At 39.7% G+C, this 21,952-nt stretch overlaps 1 protein-coding gene across 1 annotated transcript in view; it reads right to left on the reverse strand.

Annotated features, from left to right (window-relative positions):
• The window catches only part of CTNNA3 (catenin alpha 3), a 577,780-nt gene that overhangs the window by 464,897 nt on the left and 90,931 nt on the right, over nt 1-21,952 (reverse strand). Inside the window, 1 exon segment of the mRNA XM_033148941.1 lies at nt 2,756-3,019. Coding sequence (XP_033004832.1) covers nt 2,756-3,019 — 264 coding nt within the window.

The raw sequence follows: 21,952 nt of genomic DNA on the forward strand, positions 1-21,952 counted from the left end.
CTGCACCCACAAATCCCCCCCAAAAAACCCCAATGCAATTTAATGAACTGTCTTAACTCCATTAGCTTGCTTTGGGGGTGGAAAAACCCTTGCAGGGACAATTGAAGGTGGGGGGGGGGTAGGGAGAACCAGTCACTGAGGAAAAGTAGGGGGTTTCTCCCTCACACCGCCTCCACTTTTTGCCACTGCAGAATCTCTTCCCCCACACCCTCAGGAATTAATGGCACCTTTTGTTCCTGTGGGGCTGGGAAAGCGACACAACAGAGGCCAAATCCTGGGGTAGTGGGAGATGGCCACACACTCCTTTAGGTTCTACAAGTATCTTTGTACTGCCCCCATTAGAACCACCTCATCTGATTTCACAGACAAAGAAGCTGCCACAGGTGAATCAGGAACCGTATGTCCAGGTCCTTTGTACAGGGGATCGAGAAAGAACTATCTATTTGTTATTCCTTTCCCTCTGCTTCAGATGGCTATGATGCCATTTCTCAAGACATGCTGGATGTAACTGGGGCACTGCTAGAGCTAGGAGGTGCCACAAGGTCTTCAAGTTAGCAGGGTCTTCATCACAGAAGTAGTCTTCTTGGCTCAAGACTATGAATTATCTCATCTTACCTTCTGGTCCACACATCAATACCTCCACATACCGTATTTTCCGGCGTATAAGACGACTGGGCGTATAAGGTGACCCCCAACTTTTCCAGTTAAAATATAGAGTTTTAGATATACTCGACCACAGATTCTCCACCCGGCGTATAAGACAACCCCCGACTTTTGAGAAGATTTTCCTGGATTAAAAAGTAGTCTTATACGCCAGAATATACAGTATGTCATTTGAATAGGGCTATGGAAATACAAAACTGCTATGATTCCCAAGAACAGCTTTTAAAATTTGTGGTAGGAAGAGCTGTGGTATAGCCATGCTTCCCTAAGATGGCTGACTAAATCAACACATTGCAAGCACTTCTAGACCTGTTGAAGTCTCCCTCTTACACAGCTAGCTGGAATGCAGTACAGTAACTGACCAAATGGGAGCTTTAAGTTTCAGTTATTACAAATTTAGTATTATACTTTTTATTACAGTCACAACTATATAGTATTGTTAGAATGTATTGTAAGCCTAAAGCTCTGGGAAGTATTCAGACTCACTTCAGCTTTTGCCCAAGTATAAATCCTAACTTCCCATACTGTATATGAATGATATTAAGAAAGCTTCCAGACAGTACTTGTTGAGTAAGCTCTTTCAAATATTTCCAGACTATAAACATTTAATGAGATTGGCTCCCAACAGACTGTTTACTACATCCATTTATTTCATTGTACTTTATTTATAATGCAGAAGATAGAGCAAAGGTTGTTTCAGGTTCTTATCCAATGCCATTTTCCCATAAATAAAGAAAAATGAAACAATTTAATTCTCAAACATTCGTAAAAGGTTAGATACTCAATCAATTTTGCTTTATCTAACTCACTCAGCCTAAGGTACCATTTGCACTACTTGGGTTAAAGAAATATAGAAAAAGTCTACGAACAAGAAGACATTTAACAATATAATCTAAGGCCAGGATTCAAAAATGTATATATGGGTGCTCTGCTTATGCAGAGAGGCAGCCCCCCAACTCCTTGAACACCTCCCCCCAAACAAAGCACACCATTAAGGATGATGACCTGTTGCTAGAAGTAGATTCCCTCCCTCCACGATATGTGAGAAGCATATTTTAATATATTTAGTATATTTTAACTTGCATTGTGCAAAAAATATCATGTATCGCCCCATAAACACATATTTCAGATGGTTCAAAATGCAGCAGCCTATTAATTGGCTGGAGCTGGTTGATGGGAGACTATAATACCCAGGCAGAAAGAACTATATTGGCTCCAATTTGTTCTGACACACAATTCAAAATATTAGTTTTGATCTTCAAAGGCCTAAATGATCTTGATCTAGAATGACCCAAGAATTGCCTCCTCCTATGTGAACATGCCTCCATGCTCTAAAATGGGTCAACAAAAAGGTCCCTCCCCCAAATCCCTTCTCTTTCTGAGCTCATACTGATTTGGGCAAGAGTAAAGTCTTTCAAACAGTGGAACCTTCCTTGTGGACCCCTTTGCCCAAGAAAGTCCAAAAGCGTAGCTTCATTTTCACATTTGGGGAAAAATATATATGAAAACTTTTGTTATTCAGAGCATTTTTGGAGAAATTGTTGTTAAATAGTAAGAAGGTGTGAGAAGAACTTGCTACTGTGAATTTTTGAGATATCTATCTGTTGCCTTTATGTCACCTTTGTTGCTTTTAGTTTTAAAGATTGGGATTTAATTGAGTAGTTGATTGTCTTGATGTTTAATTGTCAATTTATTGCTGTTTTCATGGAGCCCTGTGGAGACATTTGTGTCATTTGTAAAATTAGTCAATGAGCTCTATCAATGCTATAGTAAAGGGGTACCTATTGTGATACACCAGATGTTGTGGACTACAATCCCATCATTCCTTGAGGTGGGTGGCAGTTGTAGTGCACATTGGCTATCCCCTGCTTTAGTAGATACCATGTTTACACCTGATCTCTAGGTTGCAGGTCACAATCACTCACCAAAACAAATCAGCCAGGCTGGAAGAGTGTCTGAGAACTGCTATGAAACTGATCACACATAGGTCAGTAAGATTTGGTTTTCTGGTATGCTACTTTCCACAAGCACATCATTTAAAATAAATTAGGCCATTTTACAGAGTGTGCTACAGTGCCACACATTCACCTACCTCAAATTCATCAAGGGCACTTCCAAGAGTAGCAGACTGTGATGTCGACTGAACCTTTTGATTTCCAATTCCTTGAGAAGCATTGGAAATGACATCAAGAGCATTCTGTATTTCATTACAAACAGAGTCCTTGCTGGCTGCAAGAGATGAAATGTCTGAATGTTCCAAACAAGCAGAGCAAATTGAATGGAGAAGAGATGAATTTTCCTTCAGAGAAGCACGTGCTGCTGCAATGTCATCGCGTTGATTGTTGGATTTTAAATCCTGTCAGGAAAATCATACATATGGGGATTATTACTATTATTGTTTCAACTTAAATACTGGCAAGCAGTGTAGCAACACATTATTTCAATTTGTTCTGTATCCACTAAAGAAAGAAAGAAAAATTCAATAAAGGTTTATTAACTATGTATTCTCCGGCAGCACGTTTTGTTGCTCATTTATAACATGCCTAGGATGAAATGGAAAGAAATGAATTCTAGCTCAGGAGGAAAGAAATATTTTTGTGTTCGTATGTTTTTCAGAGTGCCTGAAATAGTTCAATCCACAGTAATTGTTCACTGCCCTTAAGAACACATAAACTGCCTTTCTGGATCATGTAGCCTGAATATCTTCTCCAGCCAGCTGCCCACCAGGATTTCCCAAGTAAGGCATGGCAGAGAGAAAAATAGCCACCTCCTATTGCTTGCATGCAGTATTGTCAGAGTTCACCCCCACAGCAGCCCTCTGTAACCCCTATGTTGTAGGAGCCAAGAGCTGCAGAACAAGACAACAGCCCTTTAAAAGCAAAGGCAGATCTAATGAAGGTCTCAGGCTTGTCCACCTTGCTGAAGCGACAGCCTTCCTTCCTTGTGAAAGAACATGCTACCACAATGCTCTGTCAAAGGTGCTGCTTCTGACCTGTTGAAGCCAGACCCTACAGGATCTGCCTTGATCTGACCTTACTAGACATGACTTTGTCTTACTTGACCTAATTTCACCACATATGATTCTACCTTACTTTCCCTTACACTCTACTGCCAGTAGGTGCCACTGCTCTGTTCCACTTCCCTTGTGAGCCTGGAGACACCCCAAACAGGACAATAATTTATTTTGAATTGTCTTAAGAAATGGCAATGTTTTAACTGTGGTTAAATTAATGTTGCACACAGGCACCATATCCTGATTCAAACACGTCATTAAAGAATATACTGTATCAGCCCAGCAACAGACAGGAGGCTCTTTTTCAATAGCAACTCAAAGCACTAAATGCTTAGTAGAAGAAGGAACAATGAATTTGTTTGTCCACGATGAGAAGTTATAATTTTACAGTTTCCAACAGTATGCATTTGGATACCGCATCGAATGTAACACCATAAAGTGTTTGTTTGCTTTTTAAAAAATGCAATAAACAGAAACAGTAGGAATATAATCAGAAGCTACAGGTCATGGCTTCAGGTTTCTTGTTTCAAAGAACAATCATAACCACAACAGAAGCATTTTCGTAAAAGTTCTGCATGTTTCAGGTAATGCATATGGGTTAATGAGTATTCAAACAATGCAACACAATCCAATGCTATATTCTGCCCGGTCAAGGAAATATATTAATTTTCCACTGGAAGTACTTGTCACTATGTAAAGAACAGAATCTTTATAGCACTTTTTGAGTGTTCAAAGTCCTTCACAAACCTATTAATCCAGACTACTGTGCTGACCAGATTGCTAGCGCCAGCTGCTCAGTTTAAGCACAATGGAGAATCATCATATCCATTCTCTAGGATCCCTAGCTATTCATGAACCTGATCCTGATTGATCTCAGTACCCTAAGTAGGTCAGTTTGTTGACCTCATCTTGCAAATAGCGAGGTTCATTTAATCCAACCTAATAGGTTCACGGCTGAGGTGAGATTTGAACCTGAAGCACTGGCAGAAATAGTTCAAGATACTATGGTACCAAGAGTACAAGATGTACAATAATCAAAACTAGAAAAAATAGAGTGAGCAAGGAAACTGAGAAAAGAAATAACCAACATTTTTAAGGAGCAAAACATTGGCTACCATTATATAACACATTCCAAACAGAGAACAATACAATATAATTTTAAGAAGATTCCCGGAGAAAAAAGCACCCAAGGTTAGCACTTGTAGCTGCACAAAACATCCTGGGATTTGTAATTATGAACTAGAGCATGCTGGCATCTAGTCTTAGATAAAAAGCTCAAAAAGGCAGCATGTTTCTTTTTCTAGTAACACAAAGAAAATAAATTCCCTGAGCTTATTTCTACTTTGCAACTCAATTCCTATTCAGCCACATTTTACAATATAGCAAAGGGGCAGGAAAAGGTGGGGTTGTCTTTTCTTTCTTTTTTAAAAAAATATTATCACTTAGATTTTTGTGTACCATTTCTATCTTCTGCCATAAAATCCCTAATAAATGCAGCTTAATTACTGTCTAACAACGGTATGAAGGTTAATTATACTTGCACATGCCTCAAGATCCATTAATATTTTTCCTTGCAGCTTTTTCCTATTTCCCCACACACAATTGTATAATTTTCATGTAATTCACATTTTGAGAAAACTTGTTGCAGGGAGTATGAATAAAAACAGTCCTGGAAGGGCTGTAGCTCAGTGGTAAAGCATTTGTTTTGCATGCAAATCACCCCAGACTCGTTGCCTTGCATTTCCAGGTAGGTCTGGGAAAGAGCCTATTTGATGCACTTGAAAGACACTGCTGTTATAAACAATGGGTAGCTAGATAGATCAGTATCTGTCTACTAAAGGGGGGGTAGGCTAGAGCTCTCCATTAATGGCTGTAGGAACAGAAACAATCCCTTAAAATGAAAATATTGTTTCGTATCTTCCAAATGTGTGAAGTCTGCAAGTCCAGTGAATATCTGAAGTGTGCATGCAAACGAAAGCTCATACCAATAACAAACTTAGTTGGCCTCTAAGGTGCTACTGGAAGGATTTATTTTATTTTATTTTTTACTATGGCAGACCAACACAGCTACTACCTACCTGTAACAGTGAATTCAGATTACACATACAAACCAGGTGGAATGAAAAGTAGTCTATAGGAATGATACTTTGTGATGGTGCTAATTTGGGGCCATGTCAGATTACAATCAATATGGCAGGTCTTGGAAGAGGATATAGTCCGGTCAATATACAAAATGACCTGGGCAAAATTGCAACATAAACGTTATTAATGGCATTTTTATGAGAATTGGGTGTAGAATAACATATCAAAAATTAGACAAAATTAAATGACAGGAACACTGTGAAATCGTGATTTCAAAATGGCCGACCTGCTGTATCAATTGTATTGTATTTCGATTAGTTTTCTAAACTTAATTGTGTGTATCCTGTGTTTTTTAATTGTTGATATATTAGAAAATGTTGAAAATAATCACGTTCTTCTAGCTGCGGACAATATTGATCACAATATTCTTACACTGTTGGTGAGAACACATTCCATGGTATGGGAATGATAGCAGCAATAACCCCAGCAAAAACCTTTTCTCGTTGTATTCCAAGAAAGAATATATTGAGCTGTGACTTAAAAGCTGCTGCATCTATCAACATTCATGAATATTGATTTGCATCCAGTACTCTCAGAGGCATTAAGTTTAAAATATTGCCTGATATCTATCCCACAAATGTCAAAGTAGATCTGCTGTGGAAACTGTCAAGGAACTTTGAACAACCAATGCCTGGCTGGTCTGGAATGATGCACTTAATACATAATAACCAAAACAACCAGAAAGTTGAGAAATCGTCAGTACTCTTCCTACCTATCATTGATATGAAGCCCACTGAAATGACTTGCATCCTGTCTACCTTAACATACCTACGAGATTTAGCTCTTAAGCACAATATACCAACTATCATAACATTTGATCAGCCACTCTTTTGGAAAGCATCACAAATAGTTCATTCATCATGTGATGGTAGTGCTCTCAAGGACATCATTCTATTGCTTGGTTCCTTTCATACTTTCATGAATCTTCTTGGGGCCATTGGTAAACTCATGGCAGAATCGGGCCTTAAAGAAATCCTCGAAGAGATTTATGGGGAAAATACAGTAGTGCATATGTTAAATGGGAAATCAGTATCAAGAGCTTTTCGTGGACATTTGATTCTCGATTCATGCTTAAGTGCTGAAATAATGTCGCAGATAATGGAAGATCATTCAGAATTCCCCCAGGTCTTAAAAGAAGCTTCTGCACTGTATGATTCACTAGTGTCCTTTAACAAAACTATAGAAGAAGTGGATTCTTCACAGACTATGATACACATAAGCTGTGCATTGGAAGCAAAGAAGAGTGAACTGAAAGCAAACTCAGCAACAAGTAAACTATGGCTTAAGTATCAAAATATGGTTGATCTTGCTAGAAAACTCATCACAGCAGATAGAACTGGTTCATGGAAAATGCATATTGATGCCATACATCAGTGTCTACCCATTTTCGCAGCTGCGGGTCACCATAATTACTTGAAATCAGCATACCTATATTTGCAGAATATAATTCTGTTGCCAACAACAAATGCGACTGTTTCTGCAATGTTTGAAAAAGGATTTTATGTGATACGCAGAAGTGAACGGTACTGGGCAGGATTGGGTTCTGACTTAGTAATTGAACAATGTCTGATGCGCTCTCTTAAAACTACAGGGGGTTTGACCAGAGGAAGTGGATTGACTGGCGTTCAGAGAGCAGTTTGGTCTTTATCATTGCCTGTATCTAGCTATGCAGGAGTTTACCAATGTGTCATATTCATCAAGTGAACAACACAAGGAACTATCTAGTGCAAGGCTGATTAGAGACAAAAGTGATTCACAACTGGTATTGAGCAAGTTGCAAGCATTCTCGCCATTTACACCCGAGTCAAGTCTGTGTAATATTGTAACAGGTGTAACTGCAGATTTGGCAAATGTTAATGTGCATGAATTGCAAGAAGTTGGTAAGGTCATTGTAGCTAAACTTATTGACCAAGAAGTTTTTGCATATAAATGTAAGCGTTCTGACAAAGTTAAAACATTAGCGTTCTCTGCTGCACTGAAAATTCCTGGAGATGATGAAAGAACGATTGACCCAGCATTGCTGTTTCAAAGGCTATTGGGCATTGTTAACACAGGCGAACTAAATTTGGAAGAAGTGCTGCAGTATGAATTGTGCTCATACCCACCTTCATTGTTCAAATCATGCTGTATACCCAGGAAGGCTGACAAGCCACAGATAGTACATGTTATCAAAAAAATGTGATGCAGAAACAGAATAGTTGTAGTACCGAATACATTCCAAGAAGTGATCAATTCGTGTTAGATGGTGGTCCGGTGCTGCATTGCCTTAAATGGAAGAAACATGAAACGTATGGTGACATTTGTTGTTGTTCAGTCGTTCAGTCGTGTCCGACTCTTCGTGACCCCATGGACCAGAGCACGCCAGGCACCCCTATCTTCCACTGCCTCCCGCAGTTTGGTCAGACTCATGTTGGTAGCTGTGAGAACACTGTCCAACCATCTCATCCTCTGTTGTCCCCTTCTCCTTGTGCCCTCCATCTTTCCCAACATCAGGGTCTTTTCCAGGGAGTCTTCTCTTCTCATGAGGTGGCCAAAGTACTGGAGCCTCAACTTCAGGATCTGTCCTTCCAGTGAGCACTCAGGGCTGATTTCTTTAAGGATGGATAGGTTTGATCTTCTTGCAGTCCATGGGACTCTCAAGAGTCTCCTCCAGCACCAAAAGCATCAATTCTTTGGCGATCAGCCTTCTTTATGGTCCAGCTCTCACTTCCATACATTACTACTGGGAAAACCATAGCTTTAACTATACGGACCTTTGTCGGCAAGGTGGTGTCTCTGCTTTTTAAGATGCTGTCTATGCTCCATGGACAAAGACAACAGGTATGATGACATAGCATGTTCTTATGCGAATTTTACAACTCGTCATTATGGGAAAGCTATTATTGTCTTTGACAGCTATGAAAACATCCCATCCATTAAAGATATGACTCACAAATGTCGGAAATCTATGTTCTCTAGCCCTGAAGTACACTTCTCTCCACAAACTAAATTCATATTAAAACAAGACAACTTTCTTTCCAATGAAAGTAACAAACAGCCAATCATTCTTCTCATAGCTGAACATTTGAAGAGACAAGGATGCACTGTTGGACTAGGTGAAGGAGATGCTGATGTTGAAATTGTGAAGGCAGCTGGGGCATCACCTAAGTTCCAAACTACTACTGTGATTGGAGAAGATTCCGATTTATTGATTCTACTCCTGTACCATGCTAACCATCAAATGGAATTTAATTTGTATTTTCGTAGTGATAAACAAGGAAAAAATCCAAACCACACATTTGACATTATTGCTTGTATTGCTGTGACAGCACATCCAGAATATTTGGGATAGGAAAAGGCAAATGTTTCAACAAACTTATTGCAGATAATCGACTTCGTGAATTAGCATCGGCATTTTGTTTGAAGATGCTGGTCAGAAGGCGATGGTTATACTTTTTGGTGGAAAAGTTGATGATACCCTTGGAACATTATGACATCGCCTACTAGTGGACAAAGTAACACCAGCAAACTCTTTCGTTGCACCAGAACGTCTACCACCAACTACATCTGCAACAAAATTCCATAGTTTTCGATCATATTACCAGATAATGGAATGGTCATGCCACAAAGAGGGTTTACGACCTAATGACTGGGGTTGGATGATAAAGGAGGGCAACCAGCTTCACCCTGTGATGTCAGACATGGCCCCTGCACCTGAAAGTCTTTTGAAAGTTATCCACTGTAACTGCACCACTGGTTGTTGTACATTCCGTTGCACGTGCAAAAAAAAAATAGTTTTCCATGTTCAACAGCTTGTGGTCAGTGCCAGACCATTGGTTGTGAAAATGTGTTGTTGATTGAACATTGTTCTGATATAGAAGATGATATGGATGACTGATATCTGCTTTCGTTATTTGTAATACATAATAAAAGTTCTGGTTCAAGCACCTTATTGTGACCTTGTTTCAATGTACCATTGCTTTCACTTTGTTGTTTTTAGCAAACATTTAAATACAGAAATTATGTAGCCTAATAACTAGATCAATGACAACTTTGTATTATTTTCCCTGACGTTTGGTAACAACAATTAAAAAACATATGATACACACAATTAAGTTTAGAAAACTAATCAAAATACAATACAATTGATACAGCAGGTCGGCCATTTTGAAATTACGATTTCACAGTGTTCCTGTCATTTAATTTTGTCTAATTTTTTATATGTTATTCTACACCCAATTCTCCTAAAAATGCCATTAATAGCGTTTATGTTGCAATTTTGCCCAGGTTCCAGCGTTTTTTTCTGTAGTTTGCCTGGACTAATACCAGGATGTGGCAGTACTGGAAAGCAACACTTTCCCAGCATGCTATCTACAAACAGCCTGAAGTACAATCAGAAACATATAATATATTCTAACTGCAAAAGGAAGGAAGACATAAGATTATATAGAAACTATATTCTGGTGATCAGATTTCAAGTTACATGAAGCATAGCCCAAAATCAGTTACCAGGAAAAGCATTTGTTACAACTTTACCAAGTTGTAAATGTGAGTTCTTATTAAATTACAGTCAGGATCCACCTCTCAAGTTACCAGCAATCATGCTAAGAATTATATTAAAGGAGATGGCTTTGCTGGCTGGATTGTAGATAATTACTAGAACCCTTTCAATAAAAATAAACCACTATCTTACTCATTCCTTGGTAAAAGAGGTAAATTAACCCGTCTTTTTAAATATGCATCTAACTAGGTATAGTTTGCAGTCAGTGTGGCATATAATTGCCATTCTGCATCGTATTACTACTCTACAGATATATTATTTACCAGGAAGTATCATATGAGCTTAAGCTAATGTGTGTTTCGAAATAGATCATCAAAGGGGTGATGAGATAGTGGATAGTGGAAAATGGATTTTATATCTATCCAAGAACCTAAATACTGTTGCACACCACCACAGTCTTCAAGCAAGATTCCAGGGGTTCCAGGCGCTTACCCAGGGTCTGTGTTTCCTTTTGGAAATGAGGCACAGCAGAAACTGTGGTGTCTTTATGATATATGGTTTATTTACACATATATACAACCTGAGCCTACAATGGAGGGGTTCACAAACTCATACTACCCCCTCGCAAAAAAAAAACAGACACCTATCCCCAGATGTACAACAAACACCTTTCCTGGAGAAAAATCATAGACAGGTTAGTAAAGGCATTAGGATACACATTTTCAAAAACAAATAATAAAACCTAATTACTCCACATAACAACATTAACTTTTAAAAACTTTAAGATGATTTTGAGCTTCACTACCACAACATTTCATTCTCATTTTGTTCTACATGAGTTCTCAGCACCATCTAGAAATTCAGCTGGCCACTGAGGTTCCATGCTTCAGTTGGTGAAGTATTACACTTCTGAATTTTTCAATTTCTTATGCACACACCAGTTGCCACCCACAGGCATGTACATCATATCTACTTGTACTGAAATCAGAGAAAAGAATGTATCATCTGTTGTAACTTCAGCTTTTTTCATATGCATTGTGCACCAATTTCAGTCGCTGTATGTGTTTTGACTTGTTCTCAGATACTTTTAGTTTAATATTTTTAAGAAATCCAATTAGTAGCCTCTTATGGGATTAGTGTCATTTGGATGTGTCCTTCACCAATATCTTCACCAGTTTGTGGAACCATTCTGCAATAAATCAGCTCAGACTCTTCAGGTATATAATCTTTCCTGGTCTTGGATGCAGTTTAATTCCAGTGAGCTGTTCTTAATACTTGGTCTAGATTCATGTGAAACTGTCAGGGTTTTAGAGACACACAACACATACAGAATAGATTTTCCCCCACCCACCCCGATTACTTATTTATTTAGAATACTTAAATTCCACTATATAGTAACAAGAGGCTCTAAAATATTGTAAAAAAATAGTCTTTCAATGAAATCAAACTCAAACTAATACAAGAACATATGGCATTACGTCCATATGATGCCAGGCTAGCATTTATTTTCTCGGCTTCCCTGATATTGTCCTTACACTATCACCTACTAGGCAGCAATTCCTATTGACGTAATCTGAGACAAGGGAGTTGGGCCAAGCAGCTAGAACTAACTCAGCCCATTAGGGAAACAGTCTTCCATATTACAGTGGTACCTCACAAGACGAATGCCTCGCTAGATGAAAAACTCGCTAGACGAAAGGCATTCGCTAACGAAAGGGTGACTCGCAAGACGAATTTTTCCATGGGCGCGACTCGCAAGACGGAAAATTTTCGCTTCCCCCCCGTCAAACCATGCTTCCCCCATCCGTGCTTCGCAAGACGAAATTTTCGCTAGACGACAGCACTCGCAGAACGAATTAATTTCGTCTTGCGAGGCACCACTGTATATTTGTAGCAGGGGTGGGCAACCTTTTCCTATCAATCCTCTGGGAAATCTGTTAGTGGGTGCATGCAAGCAGCGGGTGAGCCAGAACCAATGATGGGCAGAGTCAGGGACAAAAGCACCCCAATTGCTCTGGAATAAATGTTGCCCTGCTTCAATTTTCACATACGTACCTCAGATTAGAAATCCAAATCATATGCTGGTTTATTTAGAAGTAAGCCCTACTGAGTTTGGTGAGGTTGCTCTCAAGTAAGTAAACAGAGCATTTTTAATTTTATTTTAGTTCATCAGACAATGTACCCATTATTCTGGAAAGCAAGTGAAACTATTTCCTTTTTTAACTTTAGCATGCTATATACATGTTCATACATAAATGACTCCCCCGCCCCAAATCATACAACTGGGAGAAAGGGGGAAATAAAATAAAGTGCTGATGCTTCCACTGAAACCACACAGAAAGGGGGAGGGGGGCTTATAAAAGCCAGGAAATAAAATAGAAAGGAGCATAAAGGAAGGAAATCTGATTGGGATGGAAGAATGGGACAGCTTCAGATTGTGTCAGACACAGAAAATGAATCAGGAGCCACAGGCTGTCCACTTGTTTATTAGTAACTGCCCGTTTTAGAAACAGCTGTTTCTATTCTCCATTCTTCTTATCAAGTTTTATCTGCACTATATCTTCCTAAAAGCATAATCCTGTGTACTTCTCTATAAAATAAAGCAGCAAAATGGGCACCATTGTTGCTACACCATTGTTGCTATGTGTGAGGAGAAGAAGTTGCATTGAATACTGTAAGAAGTGTCATTCCATGCCCTATAAGCCCAGGGCGCCTTTGCCTGGGGACACTGTGGCTCATGGATTGCAGCAAAATACCGGGGAAGGTTTTGCCCAGTATCTTCTCTGTGTGGTGGGCTCATGGGGAAAAGCTGTCCCATGAGCCCTTGCTGAAGAGGGGAGGAGAAAGCCTATATAGGCTGCTTCCCCTGGAACTCACAGCCATTTTGCCTGGTTTGAATCTGCACCCTGCTCCCCCAGTGAGACCTTGCTTGGTTTGCACCATGGCAAGGTTCAACACTGGCCAACTCCCGTCGTACAGGTTTGGAGCGATCCAAACCCAGAAGATCCATTCCATCAACATGGGGCTTGTGGAATGATGAACTGATCCTGGAACCCAATGCCATGCCAACCCTTGCCCTGCCTGCTGTTGTCAGTAAAGATTTGGCCTGATTTTATCCCATCACCATTGTACAGTCTGGTTATTTTGCTGCTCTCATGGGTCACATAATGCACCTGTCTAGGCAATGTGGAGTTTGTGCACAGGGGCATTCTGCACCCACTTCAGGATCTCTGCCAGTAAAGCTGGGCCAAAACAGTATGAGGAATGACAGTGTAATAACATCCCTGCAATCATAACCACCCAGCAGCAGAGAGAATGGAATTTATTCACACTATAAGAGAAATGACCGACGACATTGAGATGGTGGCTAAGCCTGCTCAGTAATGCCAGGGATCCTAGTTACTGAAAACCATGCCTGCTTCTGTTTCCTACAGGGAACTACCCTGGGCTCTGTTTCTTGTTCATGCTAGTATAAAGGAATGTTTCTTTAAAAATACAGTTTGTTAAGCAAGAGATTCAAATTACACTAATGAACACTAAAACTGATCTTCCAAAGTCAGCCTGGCATATGTTAAGATATTACATTAATGAAACCTGAACACGTTTTAAAGTGACATACAGTAAAACTAATGCAAAAGAATTTATTCAAACATGCTTATTAGGCTTCCAATTTTCCCTAACGTTGACAGGAGGCTTTTAAAACAAATATATATAAATCATAGTATTAAATGAAAAAGCCTCAAATATTTAGTAAGGGGAAATCATAAAAAGATGGAGCCCCTCCTTAAATATTAACTTAATAATAAATGACAGTCAAAAATGTGCTTTGTGTAACCAGAGAATATTTACAGGCTGCAAGACCATGAAGAAGGAAAAAAACTACCTTAAGCCCTTGAGTTCTGTACTGAATGTTAATGCATTTGTATATGATAGATTTAATATGAGAACCAAGAATAAATGACTTTCAACAGCTGCACTCTGGACCTATAAATCGCTCTTGGTACTGCAAAATCCATACAGAGGAGGAACAGCTGTATTATTTACAGCATCAGCATTTGTCAAGAAAAGCAGCCAGTACAGGTCCTTTTTCAGCTTCAGAAGGCACCTTCTTGGGGGGGGGGGGTGTTTGCAGAGAACATACTTGTATAATTACGAACAGCCTACTTGTTACATTTATTTAACTTTCACAATGCTACATACAGCATCCTCTTTAACCCTTAATAGATCTAAGTGAAATTCAAAGAGCATAAACACCATGGCAATTTTAATGCAATTTTAAAAGTGTGAAGCTAATTAGCATTTGCTTTATTATGCCTTGCCAGAGGTATGCTATAGTAAAGTAAGTTGACCTATGAAATTTCACAGGGCACCAAAACCATTAGCTAACAGGAAAGACGGAGTTTGATGGGAGTTTCTTTCTTTCAACATATTTCCCCATATCTTATCCCAAAGACAGGCCTGAAAGACACAGCCTGCCTTCATATACTGTTTCAGTTTCCTCAATGTTTAAGAATTACAGCTCCTCTCTGAATATTAACACATCGACTTCTCCCATATTTGATTTATTCAAGCATATATTTTACCAACCCAAAGCTTTTAAGATCTGTTTCACAGATTTGGGCTAAATGAAGGTGTTATTTACAGCATTTTCTAGGTACTAATTGTCTTATTATCTCTCAGCATTTAAACTATTAAGTTTCAATTCCTGCCTAAAAGCAAAGGAAACAGAAAGAGGACAATTTGCCTTAATTCCAATTCAAGCATTTGAAATCAAAATCAAAATTTCTCAAATACTTCAAAATTCACTTTGGCATTGGGACAGGAGATCTTTAATTCTCTTTCTCCCCAACACTGTTGTCCTAATGTGGACCAGGCCTCACACAACTGCTTATGTGCATTAGGAGAAGCTCACATTCACTCCAATAGGAAATTCTACCTACAATGGAAATAAACAGACCCAGGACCCCTACCCACATCAGGGGAAAGGGTTAAAGCACTACTAAAGGTCACACCATAGTCTGCATCTGCAATTTATTTTTCAAAAGGCATTCACTCAATTGCTAATTGTATGGTGTATACTAGTTTCTCACCAAGATTGAAGAACTCTGGACTGAACCACTGCAGCTGCCTACATGTAAGAAGCTAGTGCATCCAGGGTTTGATTTGCTTTTACCATGGGAAAATATTCAGAAATATGAAAAACACACACACACACTGCTGTAGTCTGAGGCACAGCCCAGAATTCTACCTCCTTATTTGGAGATTGTATGAAACAGCTCTGAAACTTAACATTCAAAGCTATGCACCAAGGTTTTAATTCTGAAAATTCAACTGGATCTTTGATTGCAAAGTTTAATTTTTGTGCATCTTGGTACAGTATTGCAAATTCCTTTAAGCTCAGATGTGTCATCTGTTCCTCTCTTTTCCAAGTTCTCTTCCACTTCTTGTGTAAACCAGAAAGCTTTAGAGAAAGAGAATACAGCATCTGCAAAGTAGAGGTGGGAATCCATTTTTTCTTAGTTTTAAGGACATCTGAAATGAGACTAATATTAAACACTTACTGAGAAAGCCCTATTAAATTCAGTATATACTGCCATAAGAAAAAGTCTTCAGCAGTCTACTTAAACAGCTCTTTCTATAAATCTGTGCCATAGTTAGTGAAAGTACAGGTACTTGCCTGATTATTTATGGGGGCGTTGTTGGAAAATAAAATCATCCCTGGGAATCTGCCAGGGTCTCAGGGTCAAATGCCACATTATATTGTATTCAGATATAAGATTAGACCCACAGTCTTGTCAGTGTTGCACAGCACCCTCAGAAGGAAGGACTTTGCAGTAGTGAATTGGAAGGAGCAGTGCTTAATCATTTCCCTGCCACTTCTTCACAGGAACTTCCTTTCCACAAGTCACTCCCCCTCTCTGGACAAAGGGTTCCACTTCAAAAACCCATGTCTCATGAGGTAAATAATTGGCAAGAGAAAAGCACCAGAGGGCAAGAAATTTAATTGGAAAACTGGCTGGTGGGGGTGCTTTCTACAGTATAGGGCAAGTAACACATCTCAGTAATAAATGCATAATAAAGGATAATTTAATGGAATGTAGGTTTTCCATATTTCAAAAAGTGAAAATCCAGACACAAAAGTCGTTGACCCCGCTCTAAACTAATCAACAAATAACACAGGGAGATGGTACTTGTGCCCCTGGTTCTATAATTCACAATATTTAATTTTTAAAGACAAATAATGCTATGTTTCCTACTAACTTCAGTAAACTGACAACAAATCACAACACATAATATTACCAGCAAAAGCTCTACTGAAAGTACTTTAGCCAATGCAAATGCAAAAGAGATTTTTTTTGTTTGTTGGTTGGTGAATCTAGATTATACTATGGCTTAAGTGTTTCTAAAGAACCTCTTACTTCTTTTATTAAGTTAGACAAGTTTCATTTATATGAGTTGCACCTAAGCCACAGAAAGAAAATAAACTAAATTATACAATCTTTAGTAAATGGATTTGGTGCTCAAGATAAAGATAAAGATAACTAAAAACAGGTTTTTGAACCAAGAAGAAAAGTAGAACTGATTTTAAAATGCTATTAACTAATTTGCCATCCTGCATGATCCCCAAACTGTACTCTGCTTCAGTAATTGTTTTTAAAGTAAGATAGATTTGGAAAATAACCAAGAATTCCTTATCAGTGGCTTACCTCTTCCTTAATTTGATCTAAGAGGACTATGGTGATTTTCCATGTGCATGCTGATTTAAAATAAAAAGTTTTGAACTCATCTTGAAGCAATTAAGTGTATATATGAACAAAACTATTTGTAAATACTGTACATTATCAGTTCTGAGTAACAGAAAAAAGGAGAGTACTTTTGTTCAAAATCAGATATGATTGCTAGATAGGCATGCATCTATCAATCTCTATCAACTGTAGTTGGTAGAGCATAGTTGCTAGAGCAGTCTAATTAAATGCCAAATCTGCTAAGAAACAAAGCATTTAAAAAAAAACTTCTATTAAGAGTTCTGAATTTCTACAGAGCCTTGATGTTATTTCTTGAAGTTCAGATCACATCTGGACTTCTATGTGGTCTGTATATGACAGATTTTCAAAGTGCATATTTCAGGAGTATGTACAATTTAGATGCATTTGAGATATAGTTTTTTTAAAAAAAAAAACCTAATGAAATTATTCTGATTAACAAATATCTTTAAGATACAAGAATGGCTGCCATCTAAAGAGACAACATGAACCATTTGCTAATGTGCAGAAGAGTACAAGGCTCCTAGGCAAGAGCCCTTGTGAAATTGGGATGTTCAATGTTTTTTAATTTTTTTAACTAAGCAAAATACTAATTGCACCCAATGTTTTGTGAATACTTCATTATTTAAAAAATAAAATATGTCTGAGAATCAGTGAGAGCTACTAGCTCGCTTTATAATTATATAGTTTAATACTTGCAATAATTCAAAATTACTTCAAAAAGATCAAGAACCCTGCGTTTATTTTCTACCTGTGGCAAAAGGTTCATTTGTTCCCATAATAGGAATGGGAGAATGTTATTTTTATCTAGAGAATAAAATAATCTCTGGACCACCAAGATTCTAAATCTTGCCACAGGACATAATAGTGAAATGTTTGGCTAGTAGTGTCATTTAAAAATGTCAAATCTCCAATTTTCCTGTGCTGGTTATTCCATAGGTATGGATAGTGAGCTTGTCTCACATTGTGTCTGATCTACAACAGGGCTGTCCAGCTTCCAAGAGATTGCGATCTACTCACACTATTAAAAAACTGGCAGTTGTTGAGCTTTTTTAAGGGGAGGATGAGCCAAAGCTGTTGAGTTTTTTGGGGGGGGTGATCAGGGTCCCACGATCGACCAGGATCAATCAGGGACACCCCACGATCGACCAGTAGATCGCAATCGACCTGTTGGACACCCCTGATCTACAACACTCAATTGCATCCATTACAAATTCTAATTTTTACATCTCCATCTGTAAAGCGGGTCCTCCCTAAAAGAGGGCACATGTTGCAGTGTGACCTGACCATCTGACCCAGTGTTGGTGGGGGTAATTGGAAATAAGGCCACAACCCCTGATAGGTCGGTCCCGTGTTGCTGGGGTGCAATCTGACCAATGGGGCATCGTTAAAAGGCAGCAACGCGGGACCCATTTAAGCCCATGCGAGGCTACTGAGCTTTCTCTTTGGGGCTTTCGCATCAGAACACTCACCCACCTCTCCCTATATTTAGGGCTTGCGCTTGACCTTGCTGTGCCATCGTGTGTCATCTGTCGTTGGGACAGGGGTATGGCAGGAATTTCCCCCACTTGGCTGATTGGCTGGTGCCACTTGGGTTTTGCCTGCCGCGTAGCAATTAGTCACAATTTGTAAGTTGCGGATAGGCTCTGGTTCAGGTGATAGGTGTGGCACGTGATGTGGCCATGCCTATGCAGGATATTCCGGTAGAGGAATCCAGGGACTCATTGGTTTGTCAGTCCCTGAAAGGGGTCTGGCCTGTGCCCGAGTCCCGGGGACATCGGGTCGGCTGATAGGTACTTCTACCAGCAGCCATCCCTGGTGTTCATCCTTGGCTGTCCTACAAATGTGGCTCTGGGACAGGTCTGCCTGCAAGGGTGCAGGGAGATAGTTGAACCAGAACCTATGCAACCACTCACTTGGTTGTAATCAATAAAAGTTGTGGCCTAAATTCTGCCAAAAACCAAACCAAGTATCTGTCTCTCGTGTGAATTTATTTTGGGGAGGGTAAAAGGTCTAAACACGCAAATCTAATGGTTTCTTACTGCAGAGGGATCACCGTTGTGAAAAGTGCTGTTGTAGTGCAATGCATCATGTAGTCACCCAATTATTTTGAATAGGGAATTGGAAATGCTTTTATTATCTCTCTTAGGCCAACATTATGGTCCTTTTTGATGTAGCACAACCCCTGTGCAAGGATCACCTCATTTTCTTAATTACAATCGCCTTATTCCTATGGCTGTAATTTGTTTTAACTGTTTTTAATACTGAATATTAAATTGTTGTAACCCACTCCGAGACCTGCAGGTGATAATGATAATGATGATGATAACGGATTAACTGTTTGTCCAAAATCAATTCCTTGTGAAAACAGCAAAATTTACCATGCCACAGAGAAGGCTTGGAAACTAGCAACACTGAAGAGTTTGGATTTGATATTCCGCTTTATCACTACCCTAAGGAGTATCAAAGTGGCTAACAATCTCCTTTCCCTTCCTCCCCCACAACAAACACTCTGTGAGATGAGTGAGGCTGAGAGACTTCAGAGAAGTGTGACTAGCCCAAGGTCACCCAGCAGCTGTATGTGGAAGAGCGGGGACGTGAACCCGGTTCACCAGATTACGAGTCCATCGCTCTTAACCACTACACCACACTGACTCTCTGATGATGGAGACCAATATAATATGGCATTTTCAGGCAAGTGCTTCCTCACGAAATAATCAGATGTTACAATCCCCACACAAGGATCGTAAGAATCAGCCCTGTGTCTATCTAGTTAGCACATCCCCACAGGGTACAGCAAAATAGCTGTTGCTGATCGATTACGGAAAGTATATTGTGGTCTGAATGTATTCTATGGACTGCAGTGTTAACTTGAAATAGAACACTTTTAAGATATAAAATAAATTCAACCTCTGTTCTGTAGCCTGTATCATTCACAGATAACAAAACACCACTGGTGACATGGGAATGCAGGTGGTATATTTTTATTCAGGACTTGTAAATACTTTCTGTAGAATATATTAGAAGAGTTATAATTCCACCTGACACCAGTAATAAGATTACTCACTGGTGATGTAACTGAAGTCACAGTGCTCCTTATGAACAAAATAATGCTCAAAGCAGCCCTCAGAACCTGTTCTTTTCTCTTCTTACACATTCCCTTCCTGTCAGAACAGAACAGAAACCCATTTCAGTGGATTAAAGAAGATGACAGGAAACATGCAGAGAAGTCTATCCTCCTGCTAAAAAGCCTTCTAGGACATGATCAGTTCTATCAAACAGCTGTCCTTGAGTGGAAAAGGAAACTTGTGGACATTCCTTGCATGGATGCTCTGATTCTTCTTTTGTGGAAATTTAAAAAAATTCATTTTGATAATTTGCCATGTATTTGATAAAAAAACAGAAGGGTTGGTGGGATTGAAGACCTTTTTAGATCTGTAGCTATAAAGTGAAAGAGAGCACTATAAAATTTCTATATTATGAGAAAGTGAACAATTTGACTTTAAAAACTGTGTCTGTCTTGCATAAATATTTATCTGACCTATTCTTATGACAGAGCTATTGTTTTTCAGTACTATTTCACTGTGAGCTTCAAGGAGAACAAATTACAAAAACCAATATAGGCTACTCTCTTATAGAGAAAAAAACAGGTCACACTTTAAGCCACATCCCAACTTTTCACATATTGACAAGATAGAACGTAAGTAGAGAAGAGTGCCCAAAGATGATAAAGGATCTGGAAACCAAGACTTATGAGGAACGGTGTAGGGAACTGGGTGTGTTTAGCCTGGATGAGAAGAGACTGAGAGAAAATATGATAGCCATCTTCAAATATCTAAATGTCTGTCACATGGAGGATGGAGCAAGCTTGTTTTCTCCTGTTCTAGAGGGCAGGACGTGAACGAATGGATTCAAGTTACAAGAAACTAAACATCAGGAAGAACTTTCTGACAGTAAGAGCTGTTTGACAATGGAACGATCTCCCTCAGGTGGTGGTGGGCTCTTCTTCATTGGAGGTTTTTAAGCAAAGGTTGGATGACCACCTGTCATGTATGATCTAGCTGAGATTCTTGTATTGCATGGGGTTAGACTAGATGACCCTCAGGACTCCTTCCAACTCTGCAATTCTATTATTAACTATCTGAATTAATAAATAAAACATGTTTTACTGTTTTGTATCACACTTTTTTGCACAGCTACTGTTGGATGGGAGGAGGTTTATTATAATTGGTAAATCCCCTTCCGCCCCTTAGGAACGAGGGGGGGTTGCAGTCAGCACGAGCCCTACACGTGCGCAGGGGATGACTCCATCCCCTGCCCCTGTTGGCTGAGCCCTGGGCGCGGTGCCCGGCTGGCTGACCAATTGGTACAGCTGACGGGCGTGGCTGGCTGCATTTAAGCCAGAGCGCGGCCAGGGCTCAGCCTCTTGCTTCCTGCTCCCATCCTGCACGCTTTCCCACCCTCCCACCCTTTAGGCAGCGTTTTCATGACCTTGCTATGGACCACGGTTGGTCGCCGTTAAGGGGTCTGGTAGGAATTTTCCCATTTGGCAAATTGGCTCCAGCCTGGTGGTTTTCGCCTACCTCGTAGCAACTCGTCACAACTTTGGTTTTGGCGGTTAGGCATTGGATTATCTCAGAAAGGTTGAAGGTGGGGGGGGGGAGGTTGGGCCATCACCTCCCCCCAAGGTGCTGAAGGGTACTTCAGTAAATGAGTTTGGCGGCGTGTCCCTGTCTGAAGCTGTGGTAGGTGAGGGCCAAAGGCACGCCCCAGATCGGTAATCACAGGGTGAGTCCCTAGCTGATGTGCAGCAGCAGGGCTCTCTCCCATCGGTGGTTAACCCTTCCCGGACTGCCAGCACAACGTGCTGGAGTCGGATATAGTTGGTTA

The sequence above is a fragment of the Lacerta agilis genome, chromosome 5 (genome assembly GCF_009819535.1).
Source record: "Lacerta agilis isolate rLacAgi1 chromosome 5, rLacAgi1.pri, whole genome shotgun sequence".
NCBI lineage: Eukaryota > Metazoa > Chordata > Lepidosauria > Squamata > Lacertidae > Lacerta > Lacerta agilis.